The sequence below is a fragment of the Echeneis naucrates genome, chromosome 11 (genome assembly GCF_900963305.1).
Source record: "Echeneis naucrates chromosome 11, fEcheNa1.1, whole genome shotgun sequence".
NCBI classification, from domain to species: domain Eukaryota; kingdom Metazoa; phylum Chordata; class Actinopteri; order Carangiformes; family Echeneidae; genus Echeneis; species Echeneis naucrates.
The window spans coordinates 1,444,967-1,468,913 of NC_042521.1; the positions used below are offsets into that span (position 1 = coordinate 1,444,967).

The following is a 23,947-nucleotide window of genomic DNA, read 5'->3' on the forward strand; positions in this document are numbered from 1 at the left end:
ATTCACAGAAAAATTACTTTTTACAATCATGCAAAAATGAAGTTGGTTCCAAAATAATCCTGAAAAAGAATCTTCTGTTCTTTACATGTTAAATATGAAGGAAGTAAAAAGAGAAGCAGCTCCTGAATTAAAATAGTTCATAAAGAATTGACTTACTTCCAACATCCAGTCTGGTTCCTCCACCGAACGTGTTCCACAGTGATACAAACTCATTGAGCCGTCGTACAAAAACCTCTGACTGCACAGAGACACGGCTCTCTGAGTCTGAAACAAACAAACTCAACTAAATTCACCTCCAATATTTTGGCTGCCTGCCTGAGAAAGACTGAAATTCAATATAACACATTTCTGTTTCTTTACATCGGAAAGACTTTTGTAGAATTTATAATATGTGATAGAATTGGAAACAGTAACAGACCAAAAGTTGGATATCACCACAGTAGACACATCCAGTATCCTGAACAAAGAAATGCTCATAAATGATAGAAAAGACTTTTGCTGTAAAGAATAGAACATTTTTCTGATGTGAATGACTGAATGTCACCAGAACGTAAAGATCCTAAAACAAACAGTAAATCTGTCTAAAAAGGACGACAGAATATGTTGAAGTGTGCATTAAATGAAAGCTTTCAAATCTTTAATGTCAGCATAAACAAACACAAACACTCTGATCAAACTAGATTATATTGAGGGGAATCATGTTGATGTCATCATAAAACAGGCTGAAACATTTCAAACCTTCTGTGTCCTCCACAACAATCAGCCATGACATCATGACCTCCTGACCCCACATGGATGGAGGACCTAAAGTTTCCCAGCAGGACATTGTCCAAAGCATCACACTGTCTGCACCAGCTGGTCTTCTTCCCACAATGCATCTTGGTGTGATGTCTTCCTCAGGTAGTGCTGCACACACACACACACACACACACACACACACACACACAATGTCAAAGAAGACCTGATCCATCAGACCGGACCACCTTGTTCCATGGCCCCGTGGTCCGGTTCTGATGCTCATACGTCCATTGTAGGAGGTTCTGGTGGTGGACTGGGGTCAGCATGGACACCCTGACCGGTCTGCAGCTCCACCACAAACTGTGATGGTCTGTGTGTTCCCACAGCTTTCTGTCAGAACCAGCATGAACTTCTTCAACAGGTCTTCTGTTGGATCAGACCACACGGTCCATCAATGGGTCCTGATCCAGGACCATGTGGTTCAGTGGTTTTCCTTTCCTGGAACACCTTGGTAGGTCCTGGCTGCTGCAGAGAGGAACCTCCCACAGAGCTGCAGTTTGGTTCTCATCAAAGTCTCTCGAGTTACTGAAAGAAAAATAAATAAATCAATAAAAATGAATAATAAATAATATTTATAATTAAATAAAAATAATTAAATAAACAAACCATATTTTTTTTTCACAAAACTTCTTAAAAATAAGAACCAACAAATTGTGATGATCAGATTGATCCAAGTCCCTGTTGGAGTCAGTCAGCTCATTTCCATAGAGACACTTTGCATCAGCAGCACCATGCTCCAGTGCTCTGGGAGACTTTATAGTCCTGACAGTTGAAGACTGGAGGACTGACAGCTTTTCCTTCATCACAACACAACACACATGAAAAACATGACTCTGATCTCCGTCCTCATCTGGACTCTCCTCTGCTGCTGCTTCACAGGTAAAGTCCAGAGAATCAAACTCCTCTATGAACATCCGTCCCTCTGAAATGAAGCCCACAAAACCAGGTTTCTGTCTCTGTGTCCTCAGAGTCCAGAGGACAGGTCACAGTGACTCAGCCTGGAGCACTGAGCTCTGCTGTGGGAGGCTCCGCCAGGATCACCTGTAGGACCAGTCAGAATGTTTATGGCTCAAACTACTTATCCTGGTACCAACAGAGAGATGGAGAAAAACCTAAACTCCTTATTTACTTTGCTTCCACTCGAGCATCAGGGATTCCAGAACGTTTTACAGGAAGTGGATCAAACTCTGACTTCACTCTGACCATCAGTGGAGTCCAGACTGAAGATGCAGCAGTTTATTACTGTCAGAGTTTGCACTACCCCAACAGTCAGTGGCTGTTCACACAGTGAAAAAGCGTCGTACAAAAACCTCCCTCAGTCAGACTGAAGAGGAACTGATCTGAACCAACAGCTGCTCTGAAACACAAACACTAGAGGTCTGACTGTGACATATTCTCATGTTGAAAAGTCTGCTGTGTTAGAGAAACTATTTAATTTATTCATGAGAATGAAAAGAGTTCCTTGTTTGCAAATTCAGAGTAAAAAATAAAATAACTGACTTGACATGAAAAGTTATTGGTTAAACCTTTAGTTTTAATCTTTACATTTAATCAGAACTATTAATGAACAGAAACTCATCTACACAAATGATGAACACAACTTCTGCACTCATATTGATGTTACAAAATCACCATCAAACACAGTCAACATCCCTGAGAGCTAATCCAGAACTGACATGAGTCACTGTGAGTTTCATGGACCGGCTGTTTCTATTCAGACGTCAGCAGTCGGACAGCAGACATTTAACGCTTTCACAAGAAAACACACTGAAGACAAACTGCTGATCAGAGCGTCTTTATTGTCATGAAATATGGAACACGTCAGCGTTACGAGAAGCAAAAAGCTCAATGAAAAGATATAAAAGCAAAGTTAAAGAGAAACAGAGACAGAGAGTTCCAAAGTGAGAGCAGAGTTACTGGATGTCTCTGTATGCTGATGATACCACACTTTATATATCTGATCCAGAGATGAGGCAGATTTCAATCCTTCAACATGAAACAATCAAATCTGACTCAATCGTTTCATCTACAGGGTTCATTTAGGAGAAGAGATGAATCAGGTTTTATTTCAGGTCACTCAGAAAGTTTGACCATCTGTTGAAGTTCGAAAAACTCCAGATGGACACAGAATTTATTTGATGAACAGATCTTTATTTTCTGAAATAGTGACATTACAAATGTTACAGAAAACTAGAAAACATATCTGAGAGAAAGACAGAAAATTACAAAGAGACGAAGATGGCGTTACATGGAGCAGAATGAAACCAGCAGCAGAGACCAGCTCGGTTGGATCCAGACTAGGAACACTGGCCTTTACTCAGAGTCTCTGAGACCGCAGCCTGGGAGCCCTGGGTGGCCTCGCAGGTCACAGAGTCCAGGCTGGTCCACTGGTCTTTCGTGAGACTCAAATAAATGGATTGGACTCTGAAGCTGCTTCACCTTCATTTTCTCTCTCCAAACTCATCACTGATGGACGTTTGATCAGGAATCTTCAGCTTCAGGGTTCAATTTGCAGGACACAAAACAACTGACCTGGACACTGAACGTCCCCGGGTCCTCTGACTGGCTTGCTGTGAGAACACGTCAGACATTTATTTCATTCTTTGTGGACACCAGTGAAGCTCCAGATCAAACTCAGGTTTGAGACACACAGACAACACTCAAAGGATCCATTCACTGTTGCTGTTGGTCTTTTCATGGGATTTGTTGATCACATGACTGACATGAGGGTTCAACAACCAGCTTCCATGAAGCAGATGAGTTCAGATATTTTCAATCAGTTCAGACGCTGATTTGGACACTGATGTGATTGTCCTCATGTGATTGGACAGACCCAGATGTGGACAAGGATTCTGTGATATATAACAGGGAGTCATCAGCAAACAGGCTGATTTTATGATGAGTTGGATTAATGAGGCCTGATGGAGATGAATTTCCAAAGAGATGGAAGGAGGGAAATAATATGAAGAGTGTGTGTGTGTGTGTGTGTGTGTGTGTGTCCTCAGTGAACTGTATCAGTCTCTGCAGTATCTTCCAGCTGCAGCAGTCAGTTCAGTTTCTCTTCAGTCTGACTGAGGGAGGTTTTTGTACGACGCTTTTTCACTGTGTGAACACATGCTGACTGTTGGGGTAGTGAAAACTCTGACAGTAATAAACTGCTGCATCTTCAGTCTGGACTCCACTGATGGTCAGAGTGAAGTCAGAGTTTGATCCACTTCCTGTAAAACGTTCTGGAATCCCTGATGCTCGAGTGGAAGCAGCGTAAATAAGGAGTTTAGGTTTTTCTCCATCTCTCTGTTGGTACCAGGCTAAGTAATGGTTGTTGCCACCGTCAACATAAACATTCTGACTGGTCCTACAGGTGATCCTGGCGGAGCCTCCCACAGCAGAGCTCAGTGCTCCAGGCTGAGTCACTGTGACCTGTCCTCTGGACTCTGAGGACACAGAGACAGAAACCTGGTTTTGTGGGCTTCATTTCAGAGGGACGGATGTTCATAGAGGAGTTTGATTCTCTGGACTTTACCTGTGAAGCAGCAGCAGAGGAGAGTCCAGATGAGGACGGAGATCAGAGTCATGTTTTTCATGTGTGTTGTGTTGTGATGAAGGAAAAGCTGTCAGTCCTCCAGTCTTCAACTGTCAGGACTATAAAGTCTCCCAGAGCACTGGAGCATGGTGCTGCTGATGCAAAGTGTCTCTATGGAAATGAGCTGACTGACTCCAACAGGGACTCCTGTGTTACTGACAGTGTTACTGACTGACACACTGTTATGACGGATTGAATAAAAAGCGTTCCTGACTGACTTAATGAAGCTTAAAATCACTCAGCTTTCTGCTTTCCACAGATCTTTCTGAAATTTGAGAAAGTCATATCTTTAATATTTTAACATCATTTTAATCACACTAACCGTTTAAGTGAAGATATTATCCTTCTGTGTTGAGCTGGTTAATGAGGACATGGTCCAATTTGAGGACTTGCTGGTGAGTCTGTGCTCATAAATGAGTGTGTCGTGTTATTGGAGAACATGCAGATGTCCTCGGCTCCTCGCCCTCCTCTGGTCAGATACCTCTGATGGAGCTAATGGGAACTTTTGGTAATTGTGCCAATATTATGTTGTATTAATAGTTGTTTTTTTAATGTAATTCATGAGCTGTTAAGTAATAAACTAAACCAGATGCCTTTCAGGATCAGCTCAACATGATCTGCACTTTGATCAGGCTCAGATAAAGGTCACGTCCCTCGTTTTTCAGTGGCATGAAGCTTTCAGTCCAACAGGTGTAACCAAGCATCATGCTGCAGGTGGAGAAACTGAGAAAAGAGACAGAAAATGAAGCTCAGGTTTCAGTTGTGGTGATCGTTGTGTGTCATGGATGAATCCCTTTTGGACATGGCTGAAGTGTCACTGTAGAATAACTTGTTGAACGGTGACATCATTTGGTCCAAATCTGTCATTGCAGATGTCGTGAGCACATCTGTCTTCTTTTCCAGCTTCTGAATTTGACCCGTCTTTACTTAAAACCACTTCAGGTCTCCCAGATGTGTTCAGACTGGTGACTAAAACTGGAAGCATGAAGACATTTTCTTTTTTGTCAGATTTATAAAAACTTGTGAATGAACACAGTTTCCTTTGATAAACCTCTTTATTTGAAGAAATTGTGAATGTGTGTTTAAAAACTCTACATTCACACAATCAGTGTTTCTCAGTCTGGCAGAAAACAACTAACTCACATCTCTGATCCACTTTGTTCACCAACAACACAAACATACATAGAGCTGCATTTCTACTGCGGCCCGACAAGACAAGATGAAACAAGCCTTTTTCATTCAGGCAGTGAAAAGAGGCTGCAGGGGAGAAGCTCAAAAACAAAACTCTCCAACACCACTTCCTGTTTGTAAAGGCTACTTCACCCTCTTCAAAAGATATCTCCTCCATGTTTGAAGCGAAAATACGACATCATGAATAATAAAAAGGTCATCAAGTCTAATCATGAATTACGAACAACTCAGTTCATTGAAATACTAACAAGCAGCTGGATATTATAATTAGATCAAATCAATCAGCATTAAATTATGACAATAATTATTTCACCAAACGTTGTTGTTGTCAAACTGATTTGGATTTCTTTTTTATGAGATGGAGCTGAAAACCAGATGCATTATATGATCATGACTTGAGGACAAGTCTCAACAGGAACTTTGACTTGTGTGAACACACAACATTTCTACGACTCACTGACAAGTGTTCCTGTAAATCCCACTAAATGTGTGTGTGTGTGTGTGTGAATATGTTGTCATCTCACTGTGGTTGTTGTCATTGCTGTTGTTCTCCTTTTGTTTGTTCCCAACAGATTTTGGACACTAAATGTTTGGATAAGAATGTGAAATCTTGTTTGTTGGGGATCAATCTGAATGAAAATCTGTTTGTACCTGGCACCTGATTGGACAACATGTCACTCATAATGTGTTTCCATGATATTACAGTTCTCAAGCTTGATTGCATCAGTTCCAAACTGTCTGGATTAAAATCAAACAGATTTTATTATTATTCATCTCATTATCATTTTGAGGGCTTTTATTTTGAAACCAGGCTGCATCTCCGGGGCGTTGAAACCCGCTGGGGCTGGAGGGGCGGGACCGGGACCTGGACCCGGATCCGGACCGGGGATCCAGACTTCAGACAAACCTCTGGGACAGATGGCGGCCCCCGGCAGCTCCCCGGCCTTCGACGGGATGTACTCCCAGCTGATCGACGATGACGCCGCGGAGGAGGACGTCCGCCGCAGGCCAGGTGTGGGACACGGTAAGGACCGGGACCAGCTGACAGATCCAGCTCTCTGTTCTTCATTCATCCATGAACCAGAACAAATGAATCACATTTAGTTTCCTACAGTTTGAAGGTTTGGTGAAACAAAAGCAGCAAACCTTCACTTCCTTCCATCCTTCACTGATACTATTGAAAATGTTGTCTTCACACCAAATAAAGTCAACTATGACTTAATTTGGTGTGTTTAAAGTTTAAAGTCACTCAACTTTAATGACATTTTCCAACAGAGTACAGAATGCAGTTCTGACTTCACCTGTTTTCTTTGGACTAAAGATTTGGTGCCATTCAAATAAAGCTGATGTGACTGAGTCCATTCGTTGCTGAAACTCCCCTAAAAATCCTGATAAAAATTAAAACAATAAGAATAAATCCTGAACTTTTGAGGGAATTAAAGTGGGCGTCTCTGCTTCGTCCGATAATCCCACAACCCAGTAGCTGGTTTGACTTACAAGTCTGAACAGAGCAGAGTGAATTCACCATTTCTGTTCAATGTTTCGTGCTGAGCTGTATTTTTGATGTCGGTGATTCCTGGAAAAGTGTGTTTTAGTAGAAAATATTCTGTTACACACATTTAAAAAGATGATGATTGTTTCGTTTTAAAAACGGTTGGTGATTGATTTTTTTTGTTTGTTTTAATCTGTTTGTGTCCTTTTAATATTTCTGGTTCTGTGAAGTCATTGCTGGTGTAACTTGGTTTATTTGTTTAATGGACAGTCTTCTCTCCCTTCATCACCTCCAGTCCAGCCGGTCTCTCCGGTCGGATTGACCTCCAGGCCGTACCGCCTCGCCACCATCTGCCTGGCAGCGCTGTGCGCCATCTTACTGATCTCCATCATCGCCGTCTCTGCACACTGTGAGCGCACAACTGTGTTTTAAAACTGGTGTCAGAAGTCAATAACATGTTTTTTTGTGTCTTAAAAAAAATCTGCCAAATGAAGAAAAGAGGTCAGAAAAGAGGATCCAGTGGTTTGAGTCTTGCAACACAAGATTTAGGAATGTTAGGTAACAGAGTGAGTGTTCTTCATGTTTAGTTCAAAAAGGCCTGCTTCAGCAAAATGTCTGTTCATAGTATTCAGTTAAAATCATAGATTTGTTGTTTCTCCTCTGACTTCATGCTAATTGTTCAGTCCTTCCTGAATAATCCATTTGCTCCACAGATAAAAACAAACCTCAGGGCAGCAGCGAAGTGGCTCCTGAGATACAGAAAATGACTCAGGATGGAAACGTGTCGTCTTTGGCCGCTACCATCAAAAAACTGCAGGAGGAGAAAAACCAGCTGCAGAAAGAAAAGGCCAAGCTGCTGGCCAGACTGGCCGCCACTAAAGGTACACAACTTCAGATCAGCTCTTCACGCACAGTTCTGCTGCCGCTGTGGGAGATTAAACTGATATTCTGAACCACTTAACTGTGGCCAGATTATGAACCAGATGAAGCAGGTGACAAACCTCCACACGCCCAGGTGGACATCATTCACTTATTCATCAGTCGGAAAAATGTGCACGAAACTGGGTTATTTCCTACCATGCCAAATAATTCACTCAGGCCACTGGTTTATTCCACCTCAACGTTCAGAGTTCATCCAGCTGTTCTTTTTATGATGAGCGGGGTGGTTTCTTTATGAAGAGCTTTGTTTTGTCAGACATGCACATGAAATCCAGAAGGTGGTGAAGCTGTTGAGTTTAATCAGGCACGAACCATCAAATGACTGAATGGCTGATCCGTATAATTCAAGTTGTGCTGTCCTGGTTGGTTTCTGGATGCCTGAAGAATAACAGAGCATCATAACATGCGTTATATTTCCACATGTTCACCTGTCTTCAGCTCCTGAGGTGGTCAAAACGTCGCCCCCTGTGGTTTGCCCCAAGGATTGGCATTTCTTTAACAACAGCTGTTACCTGATCTCCAGAGGCAGCAGGGATTGGCAGGAGAGCCAGTCCTACTGCCGCAGCAAAGGAGCTCACCTGGCCATCATCCACACAGCCGAGGAGCAGGTATGCTGCACGGCCGCCGTCCAGCCCTGAATTTTAAAATAGAGACGTTCCGTCGTTTCAGCTGATGTTAACCGATATTTACTTCTCAGTCCAGAAGAAACATGAAGCGTTTTGTTTCTGTTTGTAAACCTTTCAGGCCCTTTTGATGAGAAGATGAAATGAAAGGCTTAGTGTTGGTTGTTAGTTGTCCCCTCTGTTCTGAAGTATCCGTACTGTGTCACCGAAGAGGATGTTGGCACAGTTATTGATGAATGTGTTCTACTTTATTTTGGGTGTTTCCTCTCAGACGTTCCTGTGGGACCTTCTTCCCAGAGGCCATTGGAATTCCTTCTGGTTCGGGATCACGGACGCACAAACAGAGGATCAGTGGAAATGGGTGGATGGAACGCCGCTGGTTGGAGGGTAGGTTCAAAAGTGCCATTTGATTTGAAGCCTCCAAAGAAACAAAAGAAGAGACTGCAGTCAGTCAAACTCTGTAAAGAGTTCTAATGTTGGATCAAAACCACGTCAGACCTGAAATGTTCTGTTGAAACATATCACGGTGAAATTAGTTCATTTTTGCTCAAACTGGATCCAGTTTGTCTGGTAAACACAGACTGACTGACCAGTGGACTTTACCATCTGTTTTACATCTGCTGACCTTCCACATGCCTGCAGCTTTAGCTTTGGGCTTGCAGATGTTTGCTGGCCTGGTTGGGGAATGGGAAGGCAGATGAACTATTTTCAGACTTGATCCAGCACTTCCTCTTTGACTGGAACATCATCCTTCGTCTGTAAAAGATCTTCTAAGGGCAGAAATCAGTACAGGAACTGAAGTTTGTGAGTCCAGACTCAGCTCTCTCAGCAGCCTTCATTATATAGCATCAAGATTTAAATTCCTCGAATGGAGCTTGACTTAGTTTGTGAGCGCAGGCTTGCAGAAGCGGTCTCAGCTCTCCTTTGTGTAAATATTAGCACGCTAAGAGTCCAAAGTGAGATGGTGACCATATCGGCAAACATCAGCGGTGAGGCGTGGATCTGAGCTAAAAAGTTTTTTTTTTTTTTTTTTGTTTCACCTTCTGAAGAAAAAAAAAGAGTTCAGAGCTGCTGAGGAGTTAAAGTTCAGGTTCCAGTTGTGTGGTAACAGCTGGAGGGGAGCCAGCGCTGCAAGCTGACCTCTGACCTTTGATGAAAAACAAATGCATCAAAGTGCAAACAAGGAACAGTGGGCGGAACAATTGTGTTTGAGTTGCATAAGATCATCTTGCCATCATCTCCTCGTTTGTTTTTGGATCGGCTCGATATTTTAACTTTTTTTGTTGCAGATTTCTTCACCTCTGCCTGAGTTGAGTCGGCTTTGTTTACCTTCCTTTCCAGCAAACATGGTCGTCCCTTTGAAGAAGACCTGGACACACAACGCAAAAAATTGCACAGGCCACACAACTTCCTGTCAACTGCCAACTCAATACATTTTCCTGTACCCTTCCGATTTTCTCTTCCTCATTTTAAAAGCATTTGTTGATGATGAACATTTTCTTTTTCCTCTGTTTCCCTGTTTAGATATTTTTTGTCCTCGTGTTTCTGACTCTGTGTCCCAACATTCCATTTTGATATTTAACTTTTGTTGACTTTCACACAGACACTCCAATAGTGAAATCATTAAATATTAAAATTTTTCTGATGTATTGAAACTGAATTCTGGTTCTCAACTTTTAGTTTCTGGGAAGTCGGTGAGCCCAACAACCACATCAACGAGGACTGCGGCTACATCGTGAAAACGAATGTTTTGGAGCGAGTGGCGATCAGGAGCTGGTACGACGCCCCCTGCTCCATGGACCTGCCCTACATCTGTGAGAAAGAAATGGGCGCCAGCACTGCCGTGCCGCAGTGAGAACGCAGCGTCCCTCTGACTGTTTGATGGAAAGCAGGAAGTTCACAGAGCGGTTGTTGTTTTTGTTTTTTTTTTTTAGGTTTTGACAGCCTGATTCACGTATCTGCTGCTTTAAAAATGTTATATCTTTGTCCAGCTCTTCTTGGTGGAGGGGTTTGGAGATGTGAGCAGAATTAAAGTTAAAACACTTTCCAGTGTTTTAAGTGCTGATATCAACGAGCATGTTGATGTGATTGAATGAAAATTTTGCAGATTTCAGGGCCTGATTTATAATCAAAGACCACAGGGAGGTCTACAGTACGTCCAGACAGTATGGACCTTTAAATTAAAGGCAAGAAAAACTTCCACATTGAATCTGATGTACTATTTTAATTAATATGATGTATTCATGTACTGCTTTCAATCAAATGTCATCTTTTTTCCTCTGGAAATTCCATTTATGAATTATTTTCGGAAAGCTGACTTTGTGCAGTGTGACTTTTTTACAATAAACCTAGTTCATTTGAAGTGCTTGATGGATTTAAGCATCTTTCAGCTCAGTGGTGTCAGACAGACAGCGATGGAGCGGTGGAGGCCAAAACAGAGCTCAAAGAGAGCGAGAGCTTCATACAAACATCAGAAAATTGGCAAGATGTAATAAATTCTGAAACCATTTAACATCATGTGATGCTTCATTATCTACGTTTCCTCTGTGTTGTTGTTGTGGGGTTGTCATTGGCCAGCAGATGGCACTGCTGACTATCTTCACTGTCTACAGGTCACTGGCAAACACAACAAACGGCCGCTGTTCACATGAGAAAGTGTAAAAAATGGAGCTTCCAAAATGTGGAATATTCATTCTCTGACACACATTTAGATGTAATACTTAAGTGTTTCGGGAAAAAAATATAGAAAGTCTGGGTGTTTGTTGAAAGTCAGTCACAACCAACAATCTGACTTTAACTTTCTTGTTGAAATTTCATCTTTTCGATCTTTTGGCTTGCTCCAACCAACCGGCTCTCCGTCCGGTCTTTTTGTCATCTCACTCACTTCCTGTCTCCCTGAATGAAGGAACCAAAGGTGGAGGTCTGCTGGTCTCCTTCCTGAGCTCCTTACTGCAGGGAGTCATCAGGAAGGCAGCCAGCCCTCTTCTGTCACAGGTCATTAGCCCGGATTAGAGATTACCAAACTCTGTGATGTCGTCCCATCGACAACTCAAGCAATGAGTCGGTGAGGTGGAAAGAGGGATTCAAGTTTCCACTTTTAGGAAACAAACCAGACACAAATTATGAGCAGAAAAATAGTCACATATCAACAAATGTTGCTGCAGTAACTGGCCGACATGTTTTCTTTATCATTCCAAAAGAAACGTTTCTTTTTGTTTTTCTTCTTTCTCTTTTATTTTTAAAGATGTTTTCATAAATTACATTTAGAAGTAACGATTTGTTTTATAAATATTGGCAGCTGCTGAATCAAAAGGTTGGTAAGTTTACTTTATTCAGAAAATATGGCCGCAGTGTTTTGTCCTGCACTTCGCAGATGGCAGGTTGAATAAATATATCGGATATGACGAGTCTGCTGAGCATCCCTTAACTAAGAGAGTATTATTATATTTTATATATGCAGCTCATGATGGGGACCAGGATCTGTTGGTGTTTCTTACATATTTACCTTTTTCATAAATTTCTATCTTTATATTTATTGTGGGATGTTTTGTCGTAGTGATGATGGCAGTACTTCCACATATTCACATCAGCAGTTTGAAGGATCTGAATCACAGAAACCTTTAGATAAAAAGTCCTTTTAATAATTATCAACTTTTATTGTCAAATAAATATTGTCTCTTTCTTGCTTGGTGAGAATTGACTTCATAAGCTTCATAATTCAAACAGTAAATTAAAGTTGTGCAGGAGGGTGTCAGACAGGAAATGGGTTCAACGTGGAGGCCTGTAGGCTTTAAAAACCTGCGTCAGGTCAGACGGCGGCGTGACACTGATGCTGAAGTATGATGTCATCAGCCCAGAGCCAAAAACTCAGTCTGAGGAGAGGCTTAGTGCGAAGAGGCGTCAAACATCAGCGCAGGAAGGGGAAAGAGGATGAGCTCACATCAGCTCCTTTTACTTCCACAGTTTGATATGTTTTAATGTGGAATTAATTTTTTGTCGCAGATTCGTAGAGTCTGAGTCTGACTGAGGCTCAAAAATCTGTGACAATCTTCTGAGAACTGGATTTCTAGGAATTTTAAATAAAGTGATGGAGGTCTCTCTTCTCTACTCACACAACTAATGAAGTCATTTTAAAAACAGCTGGTCCCTGTTTTTGAACTGACTCTAACAGTAAGCAGCTCTGACAACTTCTCCATCCAGCAGGAGGAGAAAATGAACAAAGACAAGCTTCACACAGCAAACACACGTTTAGAACAAGAGAAAGGTTGAAGCATCGATTTTTTAACAGTGACTGAAACCTGCAGCATCAGAAAGCCTCAGCAAGAAAACAACTTTACTTTTTCTTTACTCTGGGAAATGTGGACAAAAATAACTCTAATCAACGTCACATTATGGAGTCCCCCACCAACCACCTTTCCCAGAGGAGGAAGAGGCAACAACGACCTTTGATTCTTTTTGTCAGTTTTTAAAAGAACAGCTCACTTCATTCATTTAGACTTTCTGTGTTTGACTCTTGATCCACTTTTCCTTCCTGCCTTCACTATGTGTCAGGTGTGACGCACGTTTAGCTTGACCTGCTCTAATTCCTTAACGAGATTGGCCGTCCCCGGATATCCCATTAGCCCCTGATTAACTGGGCTCAGCTCATTAGCTCTGACAAACCAATTCACCCTGTCAACCTGGCCCCAGACTCCACCATCATCCTGCATTTTCATGAAAAAACATGCCAGAAAGTGGAGACGCAATGTCTCCTTGGCGTGACGCGAATCCTGGAAAGCACACCAGAAATTCAAAACATTTATGAATCAGGCCTGTCATTAATTTATCACACCATAAAATAAAGACTTGGTCCTTCATATTTCATCCTTCCTGATTTCTTTTTCCTTCTTCTCGTGCAGCAGGTTTAGTTTCTCTGCTCATCAGCTCACATTTCATCTCCACCTGTTCCCTTTCTCCTCTCGTCTTCTTCTCTCATTACTTCACCTGCTCCTTGTCTTTTGACCTCATAACCTGATTTTCCACCAATTGGTTTACCGACCGTGCTCCTGCTCCCTGTCTCTCCCTCTCTCTCTCTCCTTTCCTCTCTATTTCCATCTTTGAGCTTTATCCCTTCATCCCTTATCTCCTTCATCCGCTCCAATCCTCATCTGTTCTTCACTGTGGAGGAAGGGACAGAGAAAGAGAGAGTTTTTCAAAAGTAAGCTGGTAGCAGTCTGCCGTGGAGAGAGCGTCGGAGGAGCCAGAGAGTTGGTCGGTAGTCCCGGGACTGTGGGATCTAAAAACACTCAGAGGGGAAACAAAGAGCCGAAGGCTTCTGTGACCGGGAGCTGCACAGCTACAAGAAGAAGAAGAAGAACAGAAGGGCCCACGCTGAGTGAGGAAAAAGGTGAGTTTCTGCTTTTACGCCTCTGTAGCTGCAGACAGGAAAGCGTTTAAAAACAGCTCCTGGACTTTTGCTTCATGGTTCAACACAAGGACTCTAACGGGAATCTTCTGCACATGCCTGCCTCCTGCTGTACAGAGCGTTTGCATTTTTTTCCCTTCACCTCTGACCTTTGTGTTTTAGAAAAATACAGCTGCTATCTTTCTTGCAAAAAGGCTGCTTGACTCAAACACCATCACCCCCCCACAGTATTTTTCTACAAGATCTCAAAGTCTTGATCTCTTGCAGTGAACAGAATAATGTATCAGTCCAGTGTAAGATCTCCTTCTCTGTAACGATTCCTTAAATCCTTTGGATTGTGGGGAAGCTGCCAAAGAGGATTGGTGCCTCAGGTGTAGCTGATCTGTCACATAAGGCCAGACCTCAGCCATCTCACTTCGGCTGCACGTCTCCTTCGTTGTGTCTCTTTCTGCAGGACAAGCTTGTTCTTGATCCTTTTTTCAGCTCTCAGAAATAAACACAAACATTTCCAGAGACGTGCATGTTGGCTCTGCTGACTGAGTCTGCCTCTGGGCATATCAGGCTCAGTTCTCCTGGATAAGATTTTCTGCAGGTCAGATTTGTTGATCCAGCAGAAACCAGAGCTTGTGTCTGAGTTTTGTTGCTATCTGGCGGAGCTGAAGAGAAGGAGCTGCCTGACGTTTGGACAATAACAGCCCTTCCTCCCTGTCGCTCTGATCCTGAGGTAAATAGCAGGCAGTAATCGGATGACAGGAGATTTGAGCAGTATAACTTCCCTTAAGATCTCCTGCTGGGATTTTAAGCCCTGTAGCCTCCGGTATCCTCCACCCTCCATTCCACTTCCTGTCACTTCCTGAACCTTCACCTCTGCTGCTGGATGGATGTGATGTGATCAAATAAATAATCAAATGACCTTCACATGATGTTTGCTCATCGCAGATCGTTTTGTTTTACCCAAAATCTGTGATGTTTCGTCGTAGACTTCCTGTCGCAGATCACAGCAAAACGGAAGACACAGTTTAAACCGAGCAAAGAGCCTTTAAAGTCGAAGTGGTTGAAGCTCTGCGTGACATTTCTTTGAGTTGCGCTGATCAGAACTGAACAAAGAATGAGTGCTAGATTGGTCCGACATCAGGATCCTATTACTGAGTATTAGGCAGCTACTGCGCTGCAGCACGCAGCCTTTTGGGAGTCCATTATTCTGTCAAAATAAAAGAGCCACACAGATTCAAAGCACGATGGACCTTCACTGTTTGTTGTTGCTTAACCGTTATCCCTCTGATTTGAATTTAATCTGGAATATTACAGATATATAGTTTTACCAATGTGAAGGACGCAAATTCATCAGAATTCAACATGGAAACAAACCATGTTGCATCCAGAGACTCCACTTCCTTCCTCCTCTCCTTCCAGCCTTCCTTTTCCTTCTAGCCTTCCTTCCTCTTCGCTCCCTCTCATCATACCTGGATTATTCCTGGTATTTGTCTAATCTTTGCTGGTCAGGTGATCCAGATCAGGAATCAGGGTCATCAGGGTCATCAGGGTGGGAGGAAACACTCTGATCTCCAGACTGGAGTTCGGCAGCTCACGTTTCTCCCTTTTCTCCTGTTTTCTGTTGCAGAGTGACCGTTTCCGTTTTCTGTCGGTAACATCCCCTAGCAACTGTCGCCATGGCAGCTGAGAAAGCTGAAATGGATGCTCTGAAAAAGGAGTGCGATGCCCTCCGCACGCAGATTGAGGTGAGATGAATGTTTTATCCCACTGAATGCAGTTAAATAAACCATAAGTTTACACATTAGTTCAGTTGGAAAGGTTTCTGTTGTGGAGGTGAACTGTGCCCCCTCTCTCTGCCCCCCTCCCCACCAGGCGGCCCGTAAGGCTGTGAATGACAGCAGCATGTCTGCAGCCTCAGGGGGGGCCACCGCGGTAGGCCGAGTCCAGCTGAAGCTCAGGAAGACGCTCAAGGGTCACCTGGCCAAAATCTACGCCATGCATTGGTCGGCCGACTCCAGGTGAGAAGCCCCGCCCCCATCACCCCTAAGTCATACCTACCTGCGTTGCCATGGTTACTAGGAAACGGTGAACAGAAGACTCCTGAAACATCATACATCATCACTGACAGTGCCGTGCCTGCCCTCGTCGCCACGGCCACCATAATGGCCTATAATCCGTTGTCAAGGTTACAGTGTTAAAACTGAACAGCCGCTTTCACACGAGGATGGGAATCGAACACGGCTCTCCTGTGTCACACTCCTGTGATTTGATGAGCTGACCTTTCACATATTTGCTGCACTGACTGACGTCTGTGATTAAAACGTTGTTGCTGAAAATAAAATAAAATAAAAAAACTTCTTTCTTCATTCTCCTCTTTCAGGCAAATGGTCAGTGCGTCTCAGGATGGGAAGCTGCTGGTGTGGGACACCTTCACGGGAAACAAGGTGGGATGGCCACACGCAGATAAAGCTTTTCAGGTGCAGTCCCCCCAGTCGCTGAAGCAGACGAGCTCTTGAACTCCACCTTTTTTTTTTGACCCCACAGTTGGTCGCCGTCCCGTTGAAGTCAGCCTGGGTGATGAGCGTGGCCTTCGCCCCCTCCGGTAACCTGGTGGCCAGCGGCGGTCTGGACAACATCTGCACAGTCTACAACATCAAGGCCGCCAGCCCCAAAACCCTGAGGGAGCTGGACGCACACACAGGTGAGGAGGAGGAGGAGGAGGAGGAGGAGGAGGAGGAGGAGGATGGGCGGTCACTAAATGTCTCCCTCCTCTCCAGGTTACCTGTCCTGCTGCCGTTTCCTTAGCGACACTGAGATCCTGACGGCGTCCGGTGACACCACCTGGTGAGTTTACATAAGAACTAACGAACTACGTACCTTAATAATTTAAATCAAACGTTTTGAGAACGAACAACTGATAGATCTGTCTGGATATCTGTGTCACATCATTCCTGCTTTAAGTGCTTTTTGGTTGTTTTTTAAATCAAAGATTGGCACATCAAGTCTAAATTATAGAGGCTGATCTTTTTATAAAATATGTAACAAATAACAGACAGACATTAAAAAGTGATCCAATATGTTTAACTGCTTTGGAAGAATAACACGTAATAATATCTGTATCAAAATACATATAATAATGAGAATAACATAAACTGGTGACAAATGTTGATGTCTTCATTTTTGTTGTTTCCCTTTAAGAATAAAGTTCAGATGGAGGCAGATTTCTTTTTATCTTCAACAATTATTGAAGCAGATGAATTACAAACTCACTAAAAACTAGAATCTATAGAGTTAGAGATCCTCTAAAACCACCTGCCCCCCTCCCAGCTGCCTGTGGGACCTGGAGACCGGGAAGCAGAAGGTGATCTTCACCAACCACATCGGGGACTGCATGTCTCTGGCTCTGTCCTCCGACATGAACACCTTCATCTCCGGAGCCTGCGACTCTCTGGCCAAGCTGTGGGACGTGAGGGAGGGGGCCTGCAAACAGACCTTCAGCGGACACACCAGCGACATCAACGCCATCTCTGTGAGCTGCTCACACTGAAAACAGCTGGTTCAGTTGGTTCAGGTGTCTTCATCCCTCTCCTCCTCCTCAGTTCTTCCCCAGCGGAAACGCCGTCATCACAGGCTCAGACGACTGTACCTGCAAGATGTACGACCTGCGCGCCGACCAGGAGGTGATCGGCTACCAGGACACCAACCTAAACGCCGGCGTCACGTCTTTGGCGCTCTCCAGCTCAGGCCGCCTCATCTTCGCCGGCTACGACGACTTCAACTGCCACATCTGGGACTCACTGAAGGGGGAGAAAGTCGGTGAGTAACAGCTGGAGGAAAGAAATGAGGTCCATTTTAATAAAAATGATTAGAATGAGAGAAAATTAGACCCACCCCCCAAAAACACCCTGAACGGAAACAGCTATTGATGAAATAATTCAATTATTCACATTTAAATAGCAGCAAGTCCTGAAGATTAAAGATCCTCTCCTCTCCTGTCTCCTCTCCTGTCTCCTTTCCTGTCTCCTCTCCTGTCTCCTCTCCTGTCTCCTCTCCTGTCTCCCCTCCTGATTCCTCTCCTGTCTCCTCTCCTGTCTCCTCTCCTGTCTCCTCTCCTGTCTCCTCTCCTGTCTCCTCTCCTGTCTCCTCTCCTGTCTCCTCTCCTGTCTCCTTTCCTGTCTCCTCTCCTGTCTCCTTTCCTGATTCCTCTCCTGTCTCCTCTCCTGTCTCCTCTCCTGTCTCCTCTCCTGTCTCCTTTCCTGTCTCCTCTCCTGTCTCCTCTCCTGTCTCCTCTCCTGTCTCCTTTCCTGATTCCTCTCCTGTCTCCTCTCCTGATTCCTCTCCTGTCTCCTCTCCTGATTCCTCTCCTGTCTCCTCTCCTGATTCCTCTCCTGTCTCCTTTCCTGATTCCTCTCCTGATTCCTCTCCTGTCTCCTCTCCTGATTCCTCTCCTGTCTCCTCTCCTGATTCCTCTCCTGTCTCCTCTCCTGTCTCCTCTCCTGTCTCCTCTCCTGTCTCCTCTCCTGATTCCTCTCCTGTCTCCTCTCCTGTCTCCTCTCCTGATTCCTCTCCTGTCTCCTCTCCTGTCTCCTTTCCTGTCTCCTTTCCTGTCTCCTTTCCTGTCTCCTCTCCTGTCTCCTCTCCTGTCTCCTCTCCTGTCTCCTCTCCTGTCTCCTCTCCTGTCTCCCCTCCTGATTCCTCTCCTGTCTCCTCTCCTGTCTCCTCTCCTGTCTCCTCTCTTGTCTCCTTTCCTGTCTCCTGTCTCCTCTCCTGTCCCCCCTCATCCTCCAGGTGTGCTGTCTGGCCATGACAACAGGGTGAGCTGCACCGGTGTCCCTGCGGACGGTATGGGCGTCTGCACAGGATCTTGGGACAGTTTCCTCAAACTCTGGAACTGAAGCGTCCCTGAAGAGGAGACCACCAGGAGAGGAAGAGGAGGAAGAAGAGAAAAGGGGGAGGAAAAGGGTGAAGACAGGAGAGGGAGGGTGTGCTCGGAGGAGACATTTTGTTCAGACCTTCCTCCCCTCTTCGCTTCCTCTCCTCCTCTTCCTCATTCATGTATGCAAACTATGAGACGGCAGTGAATGAGTCAGGTTGTGTAAACGGCATCGGGTGAACAGTGAGCGATGCCTCCTGCTAACGTATAACAGAGTTTTATTATGATGACACACCGGCTGCAAAAAATAAAGCATTGAAAAAATAGCAACTAACTCAAAATGAATACTGAGCAGAAATTAAGCTCTTACTGAGAATGTCAATTAAATACAAATAGATTTTTGACAATAAAAAAAAAAGAACACATGAATATTGAAAATAAGACTTTAGCATTACAGATTTATTTTTATTGTAAAAGAGCCCAGGACATGTTTAGATAAAAGATATGTAAATTTATTTGTATTTTATAGATTTACACAATAGTTTCTTTCTTTTTCGAAGCTGCACATATGCAGAGTACATGTGTAGAGTAGGACGGCCATCTTGGATCTCTAACATGGCTGCCGCTGCTCTCTCACCGGTGATGGTCAAAGGTCAAAGGTCGGGCAGCAGACCTGTGAGGACACTCTGTAAACACTGTAAACTTTATTTCACTCCCCTGGTTCAGCTGCATTTTGTAGATGTTTTACACTTGTGCAGTTTCTCTGTAAAAAGACAACACGTTTGTTGAAAATCTTTATAATAAAGATAGAATTATGCATTAACATCATGTCAGAGTCTGAGTGTGACTTTTGTTGTTGTAACCATGGTGACGAGCCAGTCTGGATGTTTAATATTGTTACCATGACAACGAAGATCACGAAGGATGCCACCAACTTTTTCTAAACTTAACCGAGGCATGAGTAGCATTGCTGTTACCATGGCAACAAAGGCAGGCACGTCATTGTCAGCACAGTGTGCGTGTTAATTGTTGTAACCATGACAACGAATACTGTTACATGTCCCAGATGGACTTGCCCATCCCAAGCTGGGGCTTCTACGATGGTAACCACGACAACAAAGCTGTAAAGTTGTCGCTTCATGTGAAAATCTACTCATATCTAAGATAAATAATAACAATATCAATATGAGTGAACAGCCATCGTGCTCGGACAGGAAGTAGGCTGCATGTACAAAATAAAGGATTTTTCAGGACCGTGTCCCTTCAGAATAAAATTCAATCCATTATCACTTCCTGCCAAAAAGGAAAAGAAATATTACATATATGTTAAAAATAGAAAATACAAAATAAACAACATCAGACTGTGAGACTCCGAATTTAAAAATCCTTTAAGTTAAAATATGGACTATTTATATTTATTATATCTGGTTGAATGACTCGCAGAGGGCGTCGTGTGACCGGCAGGGGGCGGTATTTCACCTCAGACTGCCGGAACAAGAAGAAGACAGGTGTCTCCCGGTGGCCGGTGTTGTAATTTCCGACAGTCCCTGACGGACACACGAGCACCGGACTCTCCCTGCAGCAGCTCGTCCAGAACCGTCTGTCCTGTCCGGGTCATGGCCGCCAGGAGCTTCTTCGTGGGGGGGAACTGGAAGATGAACGGGACCAAGGAGAGTCTGGGAGACCTGATCACCGGCCTGAACACCGCCAGCCTGCACGACCAGACGGGTGAGTCCGGGCCCGGACCGGGACCGGGACCGGGGCTCTGAGGATGGGCGGATAAACACATGTGATAGATGGAGGATGATTCAGACTTTTTTGGTGATCAGATGACTCTGAGACAGTGAGAGTCACGTGATCAGGATGAGTTGCATAAAAGGCTTCTGACGTCACGGACCTGTCTTTTTAATTATTTATTTATTTTTTACATTTTCTTTATAATCGATGTCAGAAAATGTCTCCTACTTTTTTATTTACAAAAATAAGATTGGTGGCTCCTGCAGGTTTTTCTGTTTAATTTCCCACCAAACTGTAATTCACCGAAGCTATAAATGACAGTGAATGCCCTTTTACAGCTACAGACAACATGGGCTTTTGTTTGTTTTGAGAAAAGATGGAAACTGTCACATCCATTTTAAATGAAGCTCTGTGTAGTTCAGGTCCAGTTTTTTTATATTTTGGTGTAAATGAAACAATAAATACAAAAAATGATCAAGCAGGTGTGAACCCACAGAGCGGCCATTTTGAAACCCCCAGTCAGTCAGACCATTTTGGTTTTTTGAAATCTTCTTTATAAAACATTTGAATGTTTGTGTGAGGCTCAGTCGCTTTAGGAACCGGCAGCAACAGCTTTGTCTGTTTTTCAGAGGTGGTCTGCGCGGCTCCCTCCATCTATCTGGACTTCGCTCGGTCTAATCTGGATCCAAAGATTGGCGTCGCAGCCCAGAACTGCTATAAAGTGGCCAAGGGAGCGTTTACAGGGGAGATCAGGTGACTGCCCCCTTTATTTATGATCCAGTTTAATCTGCTGGACCTCATTTTAAATGTCATTTTTTTATCATCAGCTTTGTATTAAAATGTTAACATAAGTGACGAGTTTATGGCCATTGAACCTAAAATATCTGAAACACGAGCTGGAGCTGGCTGACCCGTGTCTCTGCCTGCAGCCCGGCCATGATAAAGGACTGTGGGGCGGACTGGGTCGTCCTGGGACACTCGGAGCGCCGCCACGTGTTCGGGGAAAGTGACGAGCTGATTGGACAGAAGGTGAGAGGAGGCAGCCCAAAGATGAAAAACAGTCCCACGAGCTGGGAAAGGTGGGAAAGGGGTTCCAGTTTAAACGACCGGAGGTTCAGTCTCTTCAGGTTTTCCATTTTTTCATTTTGTGTTCACGGATCTGAACTAAACGTCTCCAGTCAGTCTCCTCTCCATGATATTGAGATCCAGATCACCTCTTCACCCCTCAGTGCCGCCGAGGACAGAAACGTTTGGTGTCATGTTTGTCGTGTTTGTGCAACCATCTGTGACTCCACCCAGTTCCCGGCCCGGCTCCCCCAGCCCGCCTCTCCCGGTCCGGCTCTCCCGGTCCGGCTCTCCCGGTCCGGCTCTCCCGGTCCGGCTCCCCTGGTCCGGCTCTCCTGGTCCAGCTCTCCCAGTCCGGCTCCCCTGGCCCGGCTCTCCTGGTCCTCCTCCAAGTTTCCTCCAAGAATCTGGTCCAGAACCAGGATTGTCAGAGTCCATCTGAGACAGATCAGATCTACATCAACCTGTCACCAAGAGACTGGACTGAACTTAGACTGTAGAAATATAAAAGGTCACATTTTTAGTTTCGTTATCACAGTTGATCTGGTTTTTAATGTGAAGCCAATATTGGCGGTTTGTTTACGTCAGAGTTTAATCTCCTGAAACTTTCATTTGATTGTCGTTGGGATGGAAATCTTCCCGTGGTGATGTCACTCAGGTGTTCAGGTCCTTCTGTCTGTTCTCAGGTGGCTCACGCTCTGGAGAGCGGTCTGGGCGTCATCGCCTGCATCGGCGAGAAGCTGGAGGAGCGGGAGGCCGGCAGCACCGAAGAAGTCGTCTACGCTCAGACGCAGGTCATTGCAGGTAAGCTTCACAGCAAAACATGTTTGTTGTGCATCCATTCGTTTACATTTAAAGAGCTTTAGAGGAGGATTTTTCTGCTGGACCGTTTCCGGCCGTTTCTTTGCGGGCTGAGGTCTTTCATCGTCAGATGGTTGTGTTTTTAGAGAATGTGACGGACTGGGGGAAGGTGGTGCTGGCGTACGAACCCGTTTGGGCCATCGGCACCGGAAAGACCGCAACACCTGAGCAGGTAACGTTGAGCTCTTCATGTCAATCCGACTGAGATTTAAAAACAACTTCTAGGATTTTTATGTTTGTTTAGGTTGACATTTAGAGTTATGTTTAGAATCATATTTATGATTTTCTGTTTGTTTTTGTTCAGAGTTACGGTTGCATGAGTGTTTCCAATGAGAATATTTATGTGTTAGTTTGTGTGCAGAATTATATTAGTGTCCAGAGGAAGTTACATACTACAAGTCAACGTAATGTGTGTGTTCAGGCTCAGGAGGTCCATGAGAAGCTGAGGGCGTGGCTTCGAGCCAACGTCTCTGATGACGTGGCCGACACCGTACGCATCATCTATGGAGGTCAGTGTGCTTTGGTTTGTGTGAACGTCCATCGTTGGGAAGGAGGTCGATGCTCACAGGCGTCATTTTTCAAGGGCGGAGCTTCAGTTTGAGATGAACTAGTTGATGTTCTTCCGCCAATCAGATGCTGAGCTCAGGCAGTTTGCAGCCTTTGTCTAACTGAAGGGATTTTTCTGTGATCATCCTTTCCCCTCCAGGCTCAGTGACCGGAGCCAACTGCAGGGAATTGGCGTCTCAAGGCGACGTGGACGGGTTCCTGGTGGGCGGAGCTTCTCTGAAACCGGAGTTTATCGACATCATTAACGCACGTGCATAACGGAAATGGGAACAATCAGAACCTCTCTACCCTTTAGCTCCTCATGTCGCCTCGTCTCACTAAACACTGGTTTCCATCACTTTTGGCTTGTCGCACAATTGAAACACAATTCTAATAGTTTTCCCTTTTTACCATTCACTGTTAACTTAATAGATAAATTCAGATATTACAAGGACCATTCCGCTCAAGATGTTTAGTGTGTTTGCCAACATGTTGACAACAATGTTGTGATGTTGTGTTACTGATGGATTGTGTCTCACCTCGCTGCACTAACTCTTAATCTGATCAGAAAGCACTAAAATATGATTTTATGTGTATAGACAGTTTATCTTTCTGCTGGGAAGAGTCAGAGAGTTTTATTGTGAAGTCCTCACAAGAGGAACTGCTGCTGTTTGTTTAACACATCAGGACATCTGAACAGTGAAGTCCACAAATAAATCTGATGAGGAAAATGTCTGATTCTGTCTTTTATTTCTCTGCTCACTCACTTTTTAGTGTCTACCTTCAGACCATATGGACCTTTAATAAGAATCTGTCAATAGAAATACCAGATCGTTGTAGA

General features: G+C 44.2%; 3 protein-coding genes and 1 gene segment (V, D, J or C); 3 read left to right on the forward strand and 1 right to left on the reverse strand.

Annotated features, from left to right (window-relative positions):
• The window catches only part of LOC115050538 (Ig kappa chain V-III region MOPC 63-like), a 38,615-nt gene extending 34,242 nt beyond the window's left edge, over positions 1-4,373 (reverse strand). The window contains 3 exon segments of the V gene segment in view: positions 157-192; positions 3,909-4,232; positions 4,322-4,373. Coding sequence covers positions 157-192; positions 3,909-4,232; positions 4,322-4,373 — 412 coding nt within the window.
• A 1,841-nt stretch (positions 4,374-6,214) lies between these two features.
• LOC115050537 (CD209 antigen-like protein C) lies at positions 6,215-11,000 on the forward strand. Its single transcript, XM_029513395.1, has 6 exons — positions 6,215-6,596; positions 7,360-7,473; positions 7,778-7,945; positions 8,442-8,611; positions 8,898-9,013; positions 10,307-11,000. Exons 1-6 carry the CDS (start codon positions 6,491-6,493, stop codon positions 10,479-10,481), a joined length of 849 nt encoding a protein of 282 aa, XP_029369255.1. The 5' UTR covers positions 6,215-6,490; the 3' UTR covers positions 10,482-11,000.
• Positions 11,001-15,700: 4,700 nt separating this feature from the next.
• Positions 15,701-18,919, forward strand: LOC115050994 (guanine nucleotide-binding protein G(I)/G(S)/G(T) subunit beta-3-like). Its single transcript, XM_029514215.1, has 8 exons — positions 15,701-15,769; positions 15,897-16,042; positions 16,405-16,468; positions 16,569-16,725; positions 16,802-16,868; positions 17,352-17,553; positions 17,624-17,840; positions 18,813-18,919. The coding sequence occupies exons 1-8, from the start codon at positions 15,701-15,703 to the stop codon at positions 18,917-18,919; spliced, it is 1,029 nt and encodes a 342-aa protein (XP_029370075.1).
• A 1,514-nt stretch (positions 18,920-20,433) lies between these two features.
• Positions 20,434-23,817, forward strand: LOC115050596 (triosephosphate isomerase). The gene is made up of 7 exons (XM_029513485.1): positions 20,434-20,625; positions 21,264-21,387; positions 21,564-21,663; positions 22,386-22,503; positions 22,647-22,732; positions 22,982-23,069; positions 23,267-23,817. Exons 1-7 carry the CDS (start codon positions 20,514-20,516, stop codon positions 23,383-23,385), a joined length of 747 nt encoding a protein of 248 aa, XP_029369345.1. The 5' UTR covers positions 20,434-20,513; the 3' UTR covers positions 23,386-23,817.
• Positions 23,818-23,947: the final 130 nt, after the last annotated feature.